The sequence below is a fragment of the Coenobita brevimanus genome, chromosome 99 (genome assembly GCF_032717465.1).
Source record: "Coenobita brevimanus isolate Jiangsu-jjx chromosome 99, ASM3271746v2, whole genome shotgun sequence".
Classification (NCBI taxonomy): domain Eukaryota; kingdom Metazoa; phylum Arthropoda; class Malacostraca; order Decapoda; family Coenobitidae; genus Coenobita; species Coenobita brevimanus.
In genome coordinates, this window is record NC_137052.1 from 17,763,115 (window position 1) to 17,781,697 (window position 18,583).

The 18,583-nt window shown below is 41.8% G+C and overlaps 1 protein-coding gene across 1 annotated transcript in view; it reads left to right on the top strand.

Annotated features, from left to right (window-relative positions):
• The first annotated feature begins 7,057 nt into the window (after positions 1–7,057).
• The window catches only part of LOC145414445 (uncharacterized), a 103,545-nt gene continuing 92,019 nt past the window's right edge, over positions 7,058–18,583 (top strand). Inside the window, exons 1-6 of the mRNA XM_080284001.1 lie at positions 7,058–7,154; positions 10,557–10,732; positions 10,935–11,095; positions 12,833–12,992; positions 15,200–15,334; positions 17,086–17,158. Of these exons, the coding sequence (XP_080140127.1) occupies positions 7,058–7,154; positions 10,557–10,732; positions 10,935–11,095; positions 12,833–12,992; positions 15,200–15,334; positions 17,086–17,158 (802 nt within the window). The remainder of the gene's footprint in view (positions 7,155–10,556; positions 10,733–10,934; positions 11,096–12,832; positions 12,993–15,199; positions 15,335–17,085; positions 17,159–18,583) is intronic.

Genomic DNA, 18,583 nt, shown 5'->3' on the forward strand with positions numbered 1-18,583 from the left:
ATTTGTTTATCTCTACTGAATCTCTGACTAACTTTGGATTGTTTTGGATTATTCTTTTCACCTCCTTTTTAATGCTTTTTTCCTCCACCCTTGTTTCTAAGTCTTTCTTTACTTTCACCATTTCAGCATACGTGGTTTCTACATCATTTTTGTAGCTTTGCACAGCTTCATTCACTTGTGTTATCTTCTCCTCAATATCACTGCTCTGGTCAATAAGACTGCTAACTTGCCTAATTGTCTCTGTGTCATTTTTCAACTCTTCCATAACACTCTCGTGATTGACTACTGTACTTGCCATTTCACTCATTTTCTTCCTAAGTGTACTCAATTCCACTGTTAGTTCACTGATGGTTGTGTCTTTCTTATTGGCCTCCCTTCTTAGTTTTTCTATTTCTTCCTTTTGCAAGTGCATCTGCTTCTTTATTTCATCCATTTCATTTTTGAAAGCCATTTCTAGTTTGCTTACAAACTTACCTAATTGTATCTTTACAGGAATGAGTCAAGCTCGTACTGTCCCGTGTCTTAAACCATATTAATCGTACATATCCTTAAATTTGTGAATTGCTTTGGCACACACTATTTCATTCGGTAGTGCATTCCATTGATCAATTGCTCTGTTTGAGAAATTGAATTTCCTTATGTCTTTATCACCTCTCTTCTTATGCAGTTTTTTGCAGTGTCCTCTTGCTGATGCTTTTCCATATGTTAAGTAATCATTTATGTCTATTTTCTCCTTCCCTGATACGCACTTATATAGCATTATCATGTCATCTCTTTTCCTTCTCTCCTGTAGTGTTGGTACTGTAGATTCAGTTTAGTCTTTCTTCGTAGCTTAGGTCCCTTAAGCTTGGTATCCATCTTGTAGCGGCCCTTTGAACTTTTTCAATCTTGTCTATATGCTTTTTGAGATGAGGACTCCAGACTACTGATGCATATTCCAGGGTTGGTCTACTGAATGATCTTATTATCCTTCTTAGCATGTCTTCATTTATGTATGTGAATGCTATTCTCATATTTGCAAGCAGTGTATACATGTTCCGTACCTTCTCGCTGATGTGGTCAGCCGGAGATAGTCTGTTATTGATAATCACACCTAGGTCTTTCTCTCTTTCTGATGTGTATAGGGTTTTATTTCCTAACTTATAATCCCAATCAGGTCTTTTTCCACTTTTACCAAACTTGATTACATGACACTTGTCCACACTGAATTCCATTTGCCATGTACTACTCCATTCATGAAGTTTATTTAATTCTTCTTGTAGCTCCCTACAAGAGTCTGTGCTAGTAATTCTCCTTTGTATTTTTGCATCATCTGCAAACATATTCAGATAGCTCTCATTTCCAGTGTTACTGTTTATATCATTTATATACACTAAAAACAAGATTGATGCCAGCACTGAACCCTGTGGTAATCCACTAGTCACTTCTTTCCATGATGAGTAGTTTCCTCTTAGTACTGTCCTCATTTCTCTTTATATGAGAAAGTCTTGCATCCAACAAAACAGTTTGTCTCGAATTCCTCCTTGATGGTACAGTTTCCATAAAAGTCTTTGGTGTGGTACTGTGTCAAAAGCTTTCTTGAAATCTAAATAGATACTGTCCACCCATCCTTCCCTTTCCTGTATTGTGTTTGTTACTCTGTCATAGTAGCTCAACAGATTAGTAACACATGATTTTCCTTTTCTGAAACCAAACTGTCTTTCTGTTATCATACTGTGTTCTTCTAGATGATTTACCCAAGCTTTTCTTATAAGCTTTTCTAATACCTTGCTTACAACACTGGTCAGTGATACTGGTCGGTAGTTGAGTGGATTTTGTCTATTTCCTTTCTTGAATAAGGGGACAATATTTGCTTTTTTCCAAATATCAGGTAGTTTACCCTGACTCAAGGATTTCTTGAAAATTAAAAATAATGGTGTGTGTGTGTGTGTGTGTGTGTGTGTGTGTGTGTGTGTGTGTGTGTGTGTGTGTGTGTGTGTGTGTGTGTGTGTGTATTTTTAACAATGTCTGGGTGGTGGTGCGGTTCGCGCCACTTCAAGGAGTGTACACAGTGGTGTGGTGGTGATGATGCTGGCGGTAGTGCTGCGGAGTGTGTCTAGGGAGACTGCAGCGGTTTGGGATCTCGGAGTTTCGGGGTTGGGGTAAGGGGGGTTGGCGCGGAGGCTGGATGTTGCGGGGCAGCGGAGTAGGTAATGGAGGCGTGGGTGAGAAGTGGAGGCTTAGCAGTGCTCGCATTCAGTAGAGGGGCGGAGGTTGTCGTTGGTTGTGAGCTCTGTTCGGCATGCGTACCCTAGTGGGAGGCGGCGAAGGCGGGTGAGAAGGTTATCTTTGATTGGTGGTGGCGGGAGCTGGGCATAGTGCGTGGACTGGGCAAACCTCGTTGCTGATGGGAAGCAGAGTTATACTTGTCGCTGGTGGTCATTGCCGTTGCGCCCTGTTGTTCTATCTATCTATCTATTGCCAGACGCCATAATCCCGTATGGGGTGGCCATTTGACTCAGTTATTTGTTTTACAGGGAGGGGCACTAACCCTCCACCAACCCACTTGACACGCAGGGAGCACGTATGGTTTGGTTATATGGTTACCACCCTGCGTTGTAAATGGTTTCTTGGCTTACAGGAAACCATTTGGCTTGTCACACAATGTAAAGCCACCTGTAACGGAAAGAAAAGCATTAAGTAGTGACAGGAAAGATGGGAGAAATAGGAAGAGAGGAGGGAAGGCACAGAAAAAGAATGATAAAGGGTAAGGAAGAAGTAGGCAGCACTACATCAAGTGAGTGGATGATGGTCGCCACCACCTACCACCTGTTGTTCGCCGCTTGATAATTTGTTTGATAGACGAAAGGCTGGGTTTTGTGTTGATGTCAATGTGGGGACGTGTTGCCGCTTGTTTAGCAGCATTTTGTCTGCTCTTTCGTTTCCCCTGATCCCGACATGGCTGGGGACCCAGTTGATGGTGATGGATCCCCCAGCATTTTGGATCTGTTGGGCAATGACAGGGAAGTCGGTGATCAGGGAGAGACTGTCAGAGGGGATGGGTTGTCTGAGGGTGTGGATAGCAGCAGCTGAGTCGGAGTGGATAATTACGGTCGATGAGGGGGCAGTGTGGAGGGCGTCTTCCAGAGCTGCTGTGATGGTGGCAAGTTCGGTTTGTAATGTGGAGGCTCCGTTGGTAAGCCGGAAGCCATGGGTTCGTTCAGCACGTACGAAGGCTGCTCCGGCTCGTTAATGACGGAGTCATCCGTATAGTAAGTGGTGGCGTTCGGGGGAGTGACGGTGTGTATGTGCTGCAATCCTTCCTGGTGTAGTTGCTGTGTGGGGGTGTGTTGTTTGCCTGGTGAGTCGTAGATGAGGAGGTTGCATGGGGAGGGGGGTCCCATGGGGCCTGGGGACGGTAATGGGCGGCTGGGGAGTCGGGAGTTTCATTCATGATGGCGGAGAGGTCAAGGGCGTGGATGCAAGGGCTGTGCTGTGTAACCAGCTGCGAGAGAGTATGTCTGGGTGAAGACTGGCTGCCGCTTTTAGGCGTGAGAGAAGGGGGAGGGGGGAGGCCGTGCGAGCAAGTTTAGTGGCGAGGCTAGTCACTTGCGCCTGGATGCGGAGGTCGAGGGATTCCAGGTTGCATTCCAGGCGGAGGTTGCACAGTTTGGTCCATCGTGCCGCGCGACATGTGAATGGTGAGCGTGCATTGAGCTCAACTAGCCTGATTAAATGGCACACACATCACGGCAAGGATTGTGAGTGAACCAGCTTCGAAGTCAGCTACCAGACTATCAATAACTATTATTTCGGAGCTCCCCTCCCCCCAAAAAAAGAGCCATGTATAACTGAAAATATCCGCTTATCGTTAGAAGACTTGATAATATTCATCACTGGCACTTATTGAAGCTAAGTTAAAGAAAATGGGTTTTAAAAGTTGTAGTTTTCTTTGTATTTTACGGGTGATTAATTTGTTTTGGGCACTTGTATTATTTCTTAGTGAACTGTGTTTTGACTGCACGACGTACATAACCCAACCCAAGGTCACTGTAAACAATATATAGACAAGCGTTACCACTAGGGATTTTTTTGACAGGTCAGGTGGTGTTAGGCTTGGCTTGTGTGATTACTTTTTCTATAACTTACGGTATATATGTGATGCAAAAACACATGATTCAGCTGAACAATGATCAAAGGAAACAAATGATTAAACTACAGTCGGACTTTCTCTGTAATTAGCTATTCACCTTGTTTTTTTTTTGCAAACCTATTTATTTAGTCCTAACTTTGGCATTTTTTGGTCTTAGCCCAGGCATACCTTGGTCTTAACCTCTGAATCGTTAGGTCCTAGCCCTGGCATTCTGGGGGTCTAACTCTTGGCATACTTTGGTTATCACTTTAGCATACAGTAAAACCTCTTGGATAGCAATCATGTTAGTCTGGCACAATCGTCGCTATCCATGAAACCGCTGTCTTTGGGGCAAACTTCTTACCTAAATATATCAAAATAGTCTGGAGCTTTTTACAATTCACCCCATTTTTCCGTTTTCTGCCATATACAACATGTATAATGTTTGCAAAATGAAGACTAGTGCATATTAGACATGATAGAAGGATACATAAACTTACTTTTTATTGGTTTGGAGTGTTGTTTATTGAATATGACACACTAGAAGTTGACTTGGGGTCTATTGGGGGCTGGGGCAGGGGCAAACTTGCTCTCGCTCTCCCTCACATTCACTTTCAATATTGATGTGCCTCTTGATCTATCCTCATCACCTCTCTCTCCTCCTCGTCATCAAGCCCCTCAAAGACAATTTCCTCATCAGTAACAACAGGTGAAGTATCTGGATCATCTGTGTCATTCACTACAGCTTGTCTCGCTGCCTCACGCCCTGCATTCTCCTTGCTCATGAAACTGGTGATAAGTGACAGCTGCCTCGCCTGGATCTTCTCACTGAACTTCTTGTTGATGATACTGGTGAGTTTGTTGAGGTGCTGCATAGCTTCATCATGGGTGTCAAACCTCAGGTTGCTTATCTTTTCATGAAACTCTCCCAACATTCCTAGCAGTGCTGAGAAGTCTTTTGTCGTTGGTTCACCCTCCTGTGGTTCATCTCGGACGTGAACACCTCCATCTTCTCTTTCCTCGTCCTCTGCCAGCCAGGTGGTTGCTATCCACGCGGTGGTTCTCGCTATCCGCCGTGCATGGGGATTTTTATATCCTGTCGCTACCCCTGAAACCGCTATCCAAAAAAACGCTACCCGAGGGGTACTACTGTACTTCGTTCTTAATCTGGGATACTTTGACCGTAACTTTGGTATCCTACAATCGTAAAAACTTTTTATTTTATTTTTTCTTCAAGTGAGGCATTCTTTGTCACTATCCTTGAAATTATTTGATCCTCATCTTGGCAGGCACTGGTAATAACCTGGCATTATTTAGCTCTAACCATGGCATCAAAATAGGAGGTATTAATGGGAAAAGCTACCAGTCCAAAAGCACCAGGGTTCAGATCTGCCTCTCAGCTTTCTCTGAACAATTTCAGTGCAGTTCCTCTATCTCTCCTTCCTTCTGAATTCCTCATGCCTATAATTTTAGTTTTTCAAAACATATACAGTACAGTAAAAGTCCTCTCATTCGGCATCTATGTGACCAAGCAGGTGCTGAAACAGCAAAAACTGCCAAATGACTGGGAAAACCTACCAAAAAGTTTCTAGCAATCATGGTCGGTCACTCCAATGCAATAACAGTGACAAGCATGTATTATTGGTCAACCCTCAGCATTAAATATTTAATAAGCAACTTTTATTAAATGTATTTAATGATACAATACTCATGAACTTGACTTAACCTTGGTATATCTACATATACTGTATACACCATAAAATAGCACGACAAAGTTTCCATACTTTCGAAAGGTCCCACTCACAAAGCCAGACACTCACAAGTCATGATGGCAAACTGCCCATGCAGTGTTGGCAAGCAGAAATCTTCAAAAGTGCTAAGCTCAACTTTAAAATGCACTGAACTCTAGGTGAACTGTTAAAATTTTCATGTTAAATTGGACTGCAAAATGTACTGGTTATAGAAGAAAATCTAATATTGGCATTAAATTATTATGAAAAGTGCTAGATCAAGTGCCAACAGCACCAAATTAGCAACTATGGGTGCAAGGGTACCAGCAACGAGCTGGCGACCCCATTGTGGGTACCGACTGACTCAGCACATGTGCCGGAAGAGCAGAGAAGTTTTGTAGTGGGACTACAATATTCATGAAAACCGCTGAAAGACCGGAAATACCGTAAGACCAGATGCCGAATGAGAGGATTTTTACTGTACATCCTGCCCTATCCTGCCTCTGTACTAAAAAGATGTACAGTTCTGATGGGATCCAACCTGTTGTCCTCAAGAATCATACTCTCATACTGATGCCCTGTCAATGCAAATTTATCCTCTTGTTTGAAACATCTCTCCAGACTCAAATAAAATAATCTAGTAGAAGCAATAAGAGAATATAAAATGTGACTGGAGTAAAGTACTGTAGTTTAATATCTTAATGTTTCATGAACAATATTTCTAGAATGTCATAAAGTAATAAAGTAACTCTGTGACTGGAGGAGCTGAATGGGGAGAAAAGATTCGTAGAGTACAGTAATGTGAGATCAGATGTCAGAAAGGGTTGATATACCTGGTGTTCTGGAATTCAACCCAAGAAAGTCATAAATATCAGCAGGGTGATGTACTTCGCATATGAATGCAGTATGAAGGAAACATGTGGAGCTGGAGTGAATTGCCTTCACCTGGTGGCATTCGATATAATCAGGTGATTCCACTGCCCGGTAAACTGGAAGATTCTGCTGACCGGTTTAATATCTCTCAACTTCCTCCCCACCTCCTGCAAGGAGGATGGGGAACTATAGAAGGACATCTTCAACATGCAGTCCAACAGGTTCATGTCCAGATGAGACTGAAGCAACAACAACAATAACTGCAACCATACTAAAATATATGCATATCAGTTATAATTTGTTTTATTTGCAGATTATAAACTATACGGCTCTTTAAACCGAGATGGTCATCTCTGGGAGTGATGGGGCTGCACCCACCACTGGCAGTGAAGCGCCAGTTTCATCCATACAGCTTACTGTAAATGGGGTTCAGTATGAAGGTATGGTATGAGAGACTGTCATTTAAATTAAGTGTATGTGACTGAGATGGATAGGGAGAAGGGAAAAGGAAGACTGAGGATGTGGAATGATGGAGTGCATAGGTATATCAATGAAGGTAGTATAAGTTGAGGGGCGGGTAACCTCACAGCTGAGGACAGGGTGACGTGGAAACTCTTTGTCTGTGGCAACCTCCTAGACAGATATTTTATTGGTGGTCATGCTGCAGCAACTAGCATGCTCATGTCTTTTGTGGTGATGTTATACCCAAACGAAACAAATTTCCCTGAAGTAATGAATGCATTATAAAAAGGGCTCCCACAGCCATGTTAGCTAGGTAATGACTCCCACACTGATTGCAGTGCCCCAAAACATTACCAGATATTAGAATAGACCTATTTAAAGTGTAAGTTTGAGATTATGTAACAACAAATTTTGTTAAGTTATCCAAGATACAATATACCTTAAGCCAACGTATTTTGTGATGGTTTATTCAGGTGGTAGGTTGTGGCAGTCTTCATCCACTCACTTAATGCAGTGCTGCCTATTTCATTCAGCTTCATCATTCTGTTTCTGTGTCTGCCTTCCTCTCTTCCTATTTCTCCCATCTTTCATATCACTTTTTATTCTTCTTCTTTCCTTTTCAGGTGAATTTACACTGAGTGACAAGCTTAATGGTTTCCTGTAAGCCTGGAAACCATCTACAATGCTAGGTGGTAACCATATAACCAACCTATATGTGTTCCCTAAGTGTCAACAAATGGGTTGGCGGAGGGTCAGTGCCCCTCCCCGTAAAACAAAAAACTCAAAGACAAACAGCCACCCCTTACGGGATTATGGGGTCTGGCTATAGATAGGTAGACAGACAGAGAAAACACAGCCAGAAAGGATGAGTACTGCAAAAAAATGAGAGCTTACTATACACTTTCTACCAAATTTTCTCTAGAGAGACAGCCACTAAGAAAGATTTACCGGTATCCTCTCCTGACCACCTCTGGCTCCTTCTGACCACCACTGGCATTTTTGTTATACAGTTGTCAAAACACATATCTGATCAAGCAGATGAAGCAAGTAGTGTGAATGACTTTAACACTACGTTACACATACATACTCAATGCAATAGTAGTTGCAATCCCAGGCTTATCTGAATGTGAACCCAGTGGACTGCTGAGCAATGTTATCCTTCTCCTGCATTCCACCATCCTCCTTCTGGGGAACACGAAGTGAGTTGAGGGATGTTTGTATAACTGGGTAGTGGAGTTGCTCAATCATATCAGTGTCATCATGTGAAGGCACTCCTCTCCAGCACCAACACAATGTTATTTAATGGTTAAAGATATGAAGTAAGCCTGCATTATCAGCAGCCTTTTTCTATACTCTTTTGCTGGTAAGTGCAAAACAAACTGTAGAAAAACTGCCTGTTAAAATTTCATCACTGCTGCAATGCTGATTTGGCAGTTTACCCCAGTCTACAGTACCCACCGCTGGGAAAAGCAGTGATATTTTAGAATACATCCCTGGCTTATTTTGAGGACAGCCCACACATGGACAAAGGCACCAAATCCGAAAGTTTCCCTTAAGCTGAATAAAATCATTTGGTGGCAGGAAAATAAAAATTATATGACATACTTGGGCAGAAGAGTTTAACTTAGGAGATTTAAAAATCAACTGCATGGGTAAAGGTGCTTAACAGCTTCATTAATGATAGGAATATAGGCCATGGTCACCTACTGCGAACTTTTCAGCAAGTACAGTGTTGGAGATGATAATAAAATGTCATGATATCTCAGTGGTGTGAATTGTTTAAATGGAAGAATTATACAGTATAGGTTCAGTATATACCCATACTGGAAAAACTGTTTGTTGGAGAGACAACCATTCCAACATTTTCAGCCTAAAATGGATCCTCACACCTAAAGAGGGTCCCAGTCAGATCAAATTTGTTAATTTACATCTACCTCATAAATTTTTCCAAATGTGCGAGTAGCCTAATCCTTTGTGCCATTCAGCCATAGTTGGTCCTACAGATGCATCTCCCACAACATCCCTGGTTTGCTAACTGTGTGGAGTGCTACACTTGACTGGCCCTCCCTATATCATGGTTTCTCTTTCCTTTCTCTCTGTACACTGCCTCACCTCACCCTTAAATGGGGGGAGGGAGGAGGAGGTTGGACTGATAATGTTTTCATTATTCTTCTACTGCACTGTTGGTTAATAGTGAACAGGAACACTGCAGACTGGCTTTGCTGATGTCTGTGAGCATCTTCCCTTGAAGTAAATAAAGATAAAAGAGTACAGTAATGGTTGCTGAGAGAGAAAATGACTCCCAATGTAATGTTCTGGTGAATGAAGAGAGGCCTGAATTGGTATGAGAATTAAAGTACCTGGCTGCAGTGACAGGAAATGCAGTAAATGTGCAAAGGATGTGGACAGTAGAGTGGTAAGAGAAAGAAAAGTGGCTGGTGCTATAAAGGTCTTGATACAAAATGGAGCTCTGAGTGTGGTAGCAGCAAGAAAATTACAAGGAGAATAAGTACCCACACTATCATACAAGTAAGGGTTTGAAACTCTGATGTGGCCTGTAAATGAAAAGTTAAGAGTTAGAGAATTGGAAATGGGATTCTCAAAGAATGTGTATGGAGAGTGGATAGGATAACAAATACTGTAATGTGATTTGTGAAAGTTGTAGGGGAAGAAAGTCCATGCACAACAGTGATGAAGAAGGTATGATTAGGTAGTAGCCATATGGAGAGAATGGTAATGAACAGAGTGGTGAAAAGGGTATAGTGTATGTGAGTGAGTCTGAAGGTGGGAGGAGGTGTGGTAGGCCAAGAAGGTGGATAGTATGGTTAATGAGTGTGTGAGAAAGAAAGGTATGGAAGCTAATGAGGCTAGGGAACTGACAAGGGATCCAGTTGGTTGCATGAACTTTGTATGAAGGAATGTATGACAGGGCTTTGGCACCCCTTTTTTAACATGCTAGCCATCAGACTGACTCTGTCTGTTAGGTAATTATGAAGCTACATGTGGACAGCCGTACCTATCAAGTGGAGCCAGAACTCTGGGGACTTGAATGGTGAATGAATGTGTGTGGCCCATTTCATTGGACATGCTGTTGATTAGTTCACCCAATATCATATTCTTTCCTTTTTCTGGCTTCTTGTATCCTACCTCACCCCCACTTTCAGGGGGGAAAAAGAGGTGGGATGATGTGATGATAATGTTCATTCTCCTGCAGCTCATCCTTGTAATGTGTCTTCTACAATATCAAATGGCTAACCAATCACATGGGATGCTGCACCTGGTTAGTTCTCCCTTACTGTGTTTTCTCTTCCCCTGCCTCACCCCAACTTTGGAAGTGGAAAAAAGGTTAAAATGATTAAGTTTTTTTGTCATTCTTGCAGTTGGTCCCAATGATGTGTCTCCTGCAATGTCCCTGGTTGACTACCTGCGTATGGAGTTGCACCTGACTGGAACCAAGACATTCTGCCATGAGGGTGGCTGTGGTGTCTGTACTGTGGTTGCCACTGCACCGGACCCTGAGAAGCCTGGCTCCACTAAGACCTTCAGTGTTCTTGGGGTAGGGTTATAAAAGTTATTTGTTTATTCCTTTTTTGTACTACTAAGACCATCAGTGTTCCGGGTACTGCTGTCAGTTTATTAATTTCTGGTTCCACTAAGACCATCAATGTTCTTGGGGTTAGCATACTTCACTCTGATGATGTATTTTTCACTATGTATACTATACTTCACTCTAACTGTGACACCACTGTATCTTACAGTGCAGACAGCTGCTCTATGCTTGCAATGGCTGGATGATAGAGACTGTGGAGGGCCTGGGTGACTGGAAGCGTGGCTACCATCCCATGCAGACCACACTGGCTGGCTTCTATGGCACCCAGTGTGGCTATTGCTCTCCTGGCATGGTTATGGCTATGTATGGGTACGTTTTTTTACACATGATTTTAGAGTTTTGAAGCTGTATTGTGAAGCACTGGTTCTTAAACTTCTTACTATGAGGTCATGAATGTGTATTATGAAGCAAATATATGTGAATGGTTATACCCGTGAGGTGGAGTCAGGATTCCTCATGCTTGGATGGTGAGTGGCTGAGTGAATGGTCCATTTTATTTGAGCAAACTGTTGAATAATTCTTCCTTTATTATATTCTCATTTTTTGCCTTGGGCAAGAAAAAAAAAAAAAAGGTCAGGTTGATGATGATTTTGATAAATGTTTCAGAAAAGGTATTACCACAATCAAAAGTCACCAACACTTCCATACCAACTGAGAAGGATAGGTCGTGTGAAATATCTTTATATGACACCAGAAAGATGCATGCAACAAAAAAGTATGGAAAGGAAGGATACTCTCTGACATTCAGTGAGGAATGAAAAGTATGGAAAGCATGACACATACTGACAGGGAAGTGTTGGCAAGGTTTTGTTCAACAGAGTGCAGTTGGAGCGAATAGCTGGTCAAACATTTCATGTCTTCTGATGGCTTATATTCCCAAACTGAGAGAATTGTGGTACAGTATTTTTTTCTGCCTGCAGATGATTCTCTTTGATATCTATCAAGGAGAAAAGTGATGAACATGACCTAAATGTGAAGTAGAACTTGTGGAACACTAAGTGAACTTTTCTCAATGATTGCACCTTATTACTTTGTGCACCATGATATTCTGTTTTCTCAGTGATGCTGCTACAAATGTCTATCATTTTAATACATATCTGAAATTTGATTTTAGCCTACAATGGTAGGACTTGAATCAGTGATACTACTGTATGTAATAAGCATATGATACATTATGTATGCAGTATTGTACTCTGGAGCTGGACCTTAGGTTGCAGGACCCAAGATACTGATAATGCAGTTGTAAGTGTAATGAGCAAGCTCTCATATTATTCAATCAGCTTAGCCAATCACTTGAATACACTCTTTATAATTACAGTATATACAGTTAAAAGACAGTTTGCTCAGATGGTATGGGAATAGAGAAAGAACTGGTGTAGATGTGGTGGTGAAAAGATTTTACTGTTCATGCATGTTTGAATGTGGAAAATGTGGTAGAACAAGAAGAAAGTTAAAAAATAAGGTAAATGAGTTTGTAAGAAAACAAGGAATGGAAGATGAAGAAGCTAAGGAGCTGACTAGGGATCAAAATATGCGACTGAAATACAGTAATCAATGTAACTACTCTATCTCACATGTGTATACGAAGCACATCCATAAAGAAGAATACAAAATAAATATATGCAGGTGGTTTTCATTGTGAGGTGGAGCTAGAATTTCAAATGCTTGAGTGACTGTGACTCATATCACTAAGCATGCTGTCAGTTTTCACACCTCTGTACTTTCTCTTCCTTTGTTTCTGGGTCCTTCATCGCTTTGTCTTGTAGATGGGAATTATGCTGCAATAATTTTGATATGATTAAGTTTTGTGCTGGAGAGGGATGCACTGGCATGGTAGCACTGATATAAATGGGTGACTCCACTGACCAATTATACAATGTCACTCAGTTCCCTAACCTATCCCCTAAACAGAAGATGGTGGACTGCAGGAGAAGAGGGACTTCAGCCTGCAGTTCACTGGGTTCATGTTTAGATGACCCTGGGGCCAAAACAACAAGATTTTTTTTCTTCTTAAATAAAATATCCTTGTTCAAAATACCAACACAGTCAGCTGCAATCCAAAGGCAGTGTGACATCTGCTGAGGCTGAACGTGCTCTAGATGGCAACCTGTGTCGCTGTACTGGCTATCGACCCATCCTTGATGCTTTCAAGTCCCAGGCCACAGATGGGAATCAGAAGCTTAAGAACAGACTGGCTGATATTGAGGTAATGGAACCCCTGCAATACAAATTTCCACTAAAAAATCTGCTGTAACTGACACTAGTTATAACATTATATCTAGCATGACCTAGGCTTGTCAGTTTACATGGAAGTTATGATATTTTCACAATTCTGTCTTAAAAAGGAAAAATCCTTGAAGTGATAAACTTTAGACTTTTCCAGAATCAGAGGTTCTTGTTGAGTGATAAAATTTTTACTGTTACCTTGCTTTTTTTTACTCCAGATGAAAAGTGCAAGTTAAGAGCTTAAATCAAAGGTCCTGCATGCATGACAGAATGAAAGTCTATGTACTGGGAAAAGGTTGTGGATCTGTTTTCAGATGCCATGCCATTACAACAAGTTTTGGTTAGTTTTCACCTGGTGGAATTAATCCACTCCCACAGATTGAATACCAAGCTGTGGTAACGTAAAAAATTAAGTAACTCTTAGTTATGACAAAGGAATGAGTCTCTTGGGCTACTAGTTAAATAAAATCTCCAATATTATTACACATGGCCATAAACTGAACTAAAAAGGGTTAGGGACCTTCCTCACGATTAACATGTTGTTGTTGCTGGTTAACAGAAGTCTGCCTTGCTAAGAAAACCAGTACTCTGCTTAACACTGGTCTGTTTAGTTGAGTAAACCAGTCAATTGCAAGTAGGCAACCACCCCAATGGGGTAAACCCATAAGTTCCCTACACTGTCGATGTTGGGTCTACACCTTAGTGTGGCATGTACTGTACGGTGCTCCATTAGGCTATGCGTGTTATGTGTTATGCTGTGTGGGTGTATTCAACAAGTGGGTCTTGTGTAACCTGTAATTCCACCCAACCTAAATCCAAGTTGGAAACTGACGAGGGATGGGTGATGTCCTGATTAAGCCTAGCTAGGTGAACTCATTCAGCTCCATTTAAGAATACCTCTGATGGGTGGATGATTGGAAGGGGGGAGGGGTGGGGTGGGGGCTTGTAATACAGTGTACTGATGGAGGTGTTGTACTGCCCTGTGCATGAAATGAGCATGCAGAAGTTTCTTTATTGCAAGTATTGGAATGTCTAGAGGTGGGATGTTGTTCAAGAATGTTTGCTAAAGTTTGTGTGGTGCTTGTTTTGTATGCTTAGTTGTGCTGTGTGGCTGTGGAGTTGATGCCATTAGATGCATGTTGTGTGAGGCTGGTTAACAAAATGTTTGTGGAGTGTAGACCTCTAAATCCATGTTGTGAGGGAGCAAGGGAGACATGAAGTGTGACTTTGTTAAGAATTAGGCATTCAGTTATCCTGCACAGTATGCTAAGCAGTGTTACAGTTGTATATGAATATGGATGTGTTGAGTCCGTGTCTCTTTTAAGAAGAGTAATGACTTCGATGTTTTCAAATGATGGGAATGCTATAATGTGCGTACGAGTGCTGTAGATGCTGATGTTTGTGAGGACCTGTATGCCATGTGGTTCTCAGTGTTTCAGGTGTAAGTTGCTGATGCCATCTGACCTGTCTTGTAGAGTTCTTTACTTTCTCGATTCTCGATACTGTTTCATGTCTGTTCTGGAGTGAAGATGGTTATGCTGTGGTCGAGTAAAAAGGTCCGCCTATGCAAAAAAGATCTGTTTTTTGCCTCTGTGTGTTTTGGTGCAGGGTAACTTATGTTTGTGTAGTGGTCCATGAGTATTCTGCTTGTTTTTTGTAAGAAGGGATGTCTTGAGAGTTGGAGGTGAAGGCAATGTGGGTCCAGGAGGTGCTTGTTTGTGATTTAGTGATACTGATAAGTGCTTGGTAATGCTAAGAGGGGTCTGTGGAGTAGCTGAGTGTTGTTACGAAGACTTTACATTTTTCTGTCGTCTTTGTGTTAATTTTGTTGGTTGAGAGTTGTTACAAAGACTCTCCATTTTTGTCTTCTTTGTATTAATTTTACTGTCTATTTTGTTGCTTAACTGCTACAGTCCTGTGACTGTAGCTTGTGTCTATGGGCGAGGGGAGTTGTGTCTGAGTGAGTTCATTATTTTATGTGGCAAGCAGTCTTAGTGTAAAGTTTGGGTTTTCACATCTTCTTTTGCCTCATGGTGTTCGGTGGCTTCACGTATGATGTTAAATTTCAAAATGTGCCTATCAGTGTTGGTGATGGGTGTGCTGTTTTGTGTGCGTAAATACACTATACAGTATTATGCTCCATCTTATGCTTGGCACCTTCCCATCCTTCACCCCCCCCCCCCACAGGACTCCTATAAATCCTGCAGCTTGAAGGCCAAGGGTGGTTGTAAGGGCAAGTGTGGGTCCATGTGCAAGAAGATACAGAGAAGTGTGCATGTGAGGACTGATGGTGTCGAGTGGTACCAGCCCACCTCACTCCAGGCAAGTACCTTCAACTACTGTATATAGGGCTGTATTCTAGGTGGTAAAGAGGGTTTCATAGTACTTCTCCATGATGAGTGTACTTTGCCTATTACACCTTCATATACTATTGTATGTAATTTATATCACTTTAAAATTAAAGTTTGCATCAATAAAAGAGAAGAGGATATTGAGGTGTAATGTGCACAATATATTGCTAAGGAAGATGTGCTGTTAGTGTCTAAATCAATTCAGAATATCAAACTAGATCCTTTTGACTTCCCTCCCTCCATTCTCCCTACCATCCCCTGCTTCTCCTTGCTTTAAGTACAGAGTCTGTCAAAAGTAATGTACATTTCAATTTAGTGTGAGGGACATAAAACAAATCAGTAGAGCTTAGATCAACTGCAACATGATTTTGTAATATTTAAACTTAAAGAAAGAAAAGAAATGTAGATATGGTGATAGGGAAACACAAGCCTAGCACAGATCCTGTAACTACAACTAGACTGATACATACATAAAGGTATTTCATATAACACCTTTCATCGTGAGAGTCAGCAAGGAAGTGTTGGCTAGATTCTAATCATGGTAGTACAGGCAGTAGTTCTTGTTATAAATTAACCCCCACACGCCGGGCAATATTTAATGCGGTCATCACCTCACTATGGGCAATTCTCGGACGCCGCTGAAAATTGCTTGTTTTCAAATCTTAATACCTTGGAAAGTAAAGCACTTACAGAAACGAATTAACCACCATTTTACTCACCAACTCTTCCTCTTGCGAATGAAAGTATCCCCAGGTCTCTAGATCACTGCATTGATGAGTAATGACGTGAGGAAGAGAACTAATTTTCATCGGAAGACGGGCGTGAGAGCATGATGTTTGTGCATCTGCCTGCAGTCCCAACTATGGCTTTGCTGTCAACATGATAACTTCTCCATTCCTAGATAAACTAGACAAAGTGGTGTCCAAGGCACGCCCTATGGCACTATCACTGAGACCTTTCCAAGTATCCTTGGAAAGAGGCTTGGCAGGGGGGGATGAGGCAAGAGTCCACATGAGGCAGGAACGAAATCAGACAAGAAAGGTTCAGAAAAGATCATCATACACCTGGCAAAGTCACACAGACGACTGAAGTATGGTTGGGTGGGCTGGTGGGAGTCTTCCCCAAGCTTTTGGTGACGAGATAAAGTGGCAGCCACTTCAAACTATACCAAGAAAACAAGTGCGGTTCCTAATGACAGCCAGCGCTGACATGCCATCGACTTTTTTACAGTTCCGACCGACACCCGGTTAGGGGTTAAGGATATGTTCTACAAATTACAAAATTTCACTTACAACTGATGCTGTAGGTTATGGGACACTGGCAAATCAGTGGAAATGTTACATGATCATTTTTCTGGAATCAAATGTAGACTTAAAATTGTATTTCCTGGGTATCTGTCTAAAGGAGAATACAGTACCATAATCCCGAAAGGGTGACTACAAACAAATTTCCTCCATGTCAGCATCTCCTTTGCCATCAGGCTTCCCTCCCTCCAACTCATATCTCATTCTCATATCTTTCCATGCCATCCCTCCACCTCACCCTCAGTCTGCCCCTCTTCCTCGACCACACTCGCATATGCTCTCCAGGTCAGTCTCTCACTTTCCATTCCCTCTAAATTGCTACACCACCTCAAGGTACTTGTGACACTTCGCAAACTTTAAAGATGGAAAAAAAAAAAAACACTCATAACAACGATTAACTTTTTTTTTTTTCTTTCAGGAATTGTATGACATTCTTAACCACTTGGGAGCAGAAGACACATATCAGCTTGTTGTTGGCAATACGGCACAGGGTAAGACTCAGTACTGGTACTTCATCTTCTTAAACCGATTTCAAAGAAATTAATAGAAGTTATAAAAAACAGAAATGGAGGTAGGCAAGTCACATAGCAAGAATCAGGGATAATCAATGAAGCAAGAGGCTGACTGACTGGACTCCAAGAGATTGCAAGCATTACAGAAAAAGGCCAGACAAGAGGTGGAGAGATGAGACAGAGAAGCTGCAGGCAAAGCCTGACAGAGTTTGGCGCGGCCAGGGAATTCATGGATAAGGCTGGGAAAGGCCTTTTTTCAGTATAGGACTTGCACTGGCTGCTGTTGCTACTGATGATGAAATACAATATATATATATATATATATATATATATATATATATATATAAACCTGACTCTAATGGACTAATTGGGGCCCAAACCATTCCAAAAAAAGCGAAATTCCGATAAGGGACATCTGGACTTCCTCCTGCTAACCCAGACTTTTTCCGATATTTCAGACATTAGTCCACATTGCGCCAATGGTTTTTTAACTGTTTTCACTATCATTGCAATACTGTACTGTATTGTATCTTCACTACAATAATCAAATGATACACACACACACACACACATGGAAGATCGTGTGTCCCTAGTTTGTTTAGGGTCTACTCAAGGGCGACTGACGTGCTATAGGAGAGAGAGAGAGAGATAGTTGGGTGGATTGTGTATACTTAGACCTGAAGAAAGCCTTTAACAAGGTACCCCACAAGCAACTGACATGGAAACTGGAGCACATAGGAGGACTGAGGGGGAACCTCTTGGAATGGATGAGAGACTTCATGACAGACAGACAGATAAGGACAGTACTAAACGACAGGGCAGAAGGAAGTAACAAGCGGAGTCCCACAGGGCTTGGTGCTGGTGCCGGTAATGTTCCTGATCTAAGTAAACGATATGGTGGATGGAATGAACAGTTATGCCAGCCTGTTTACAGACAATGCAAAGATCATGACGATAGAAGAAGCTGAAGAGACCTGTAAAGTGCTGCAGGAGGATCTAGACAGGATTTATGATTGGATCCAGGTATGGGAAATGAAATTCAATGCAAAAAAATGGAATATACTGGAAATGGGTAAAGGTCCTAAGAGGCCATCACTGAATTGCTCTATGGGAAAGGAACCAATCACATAAATGTGGGAAGAGAAGGTCCTGGGAGTGCTGGTCCAGGATAATATGTCACCCAAAAAACACATTAACAAGACTGTCAGAGATGCACATAGGCTGTTGACAAACATAAGAGTGACATTTCAATACATGGATGAGGAGATTATGAAAAAATTGATAGTGGCCATGATCTGCCCTAGGTTAGAATATGCGACAGTGATGTGGTCTCCTCACAAAAAGAAAGATGTAAACAAGATCGAGAAAATACAAAGAACAGCAACCAAGACTGTCCTTACTCTG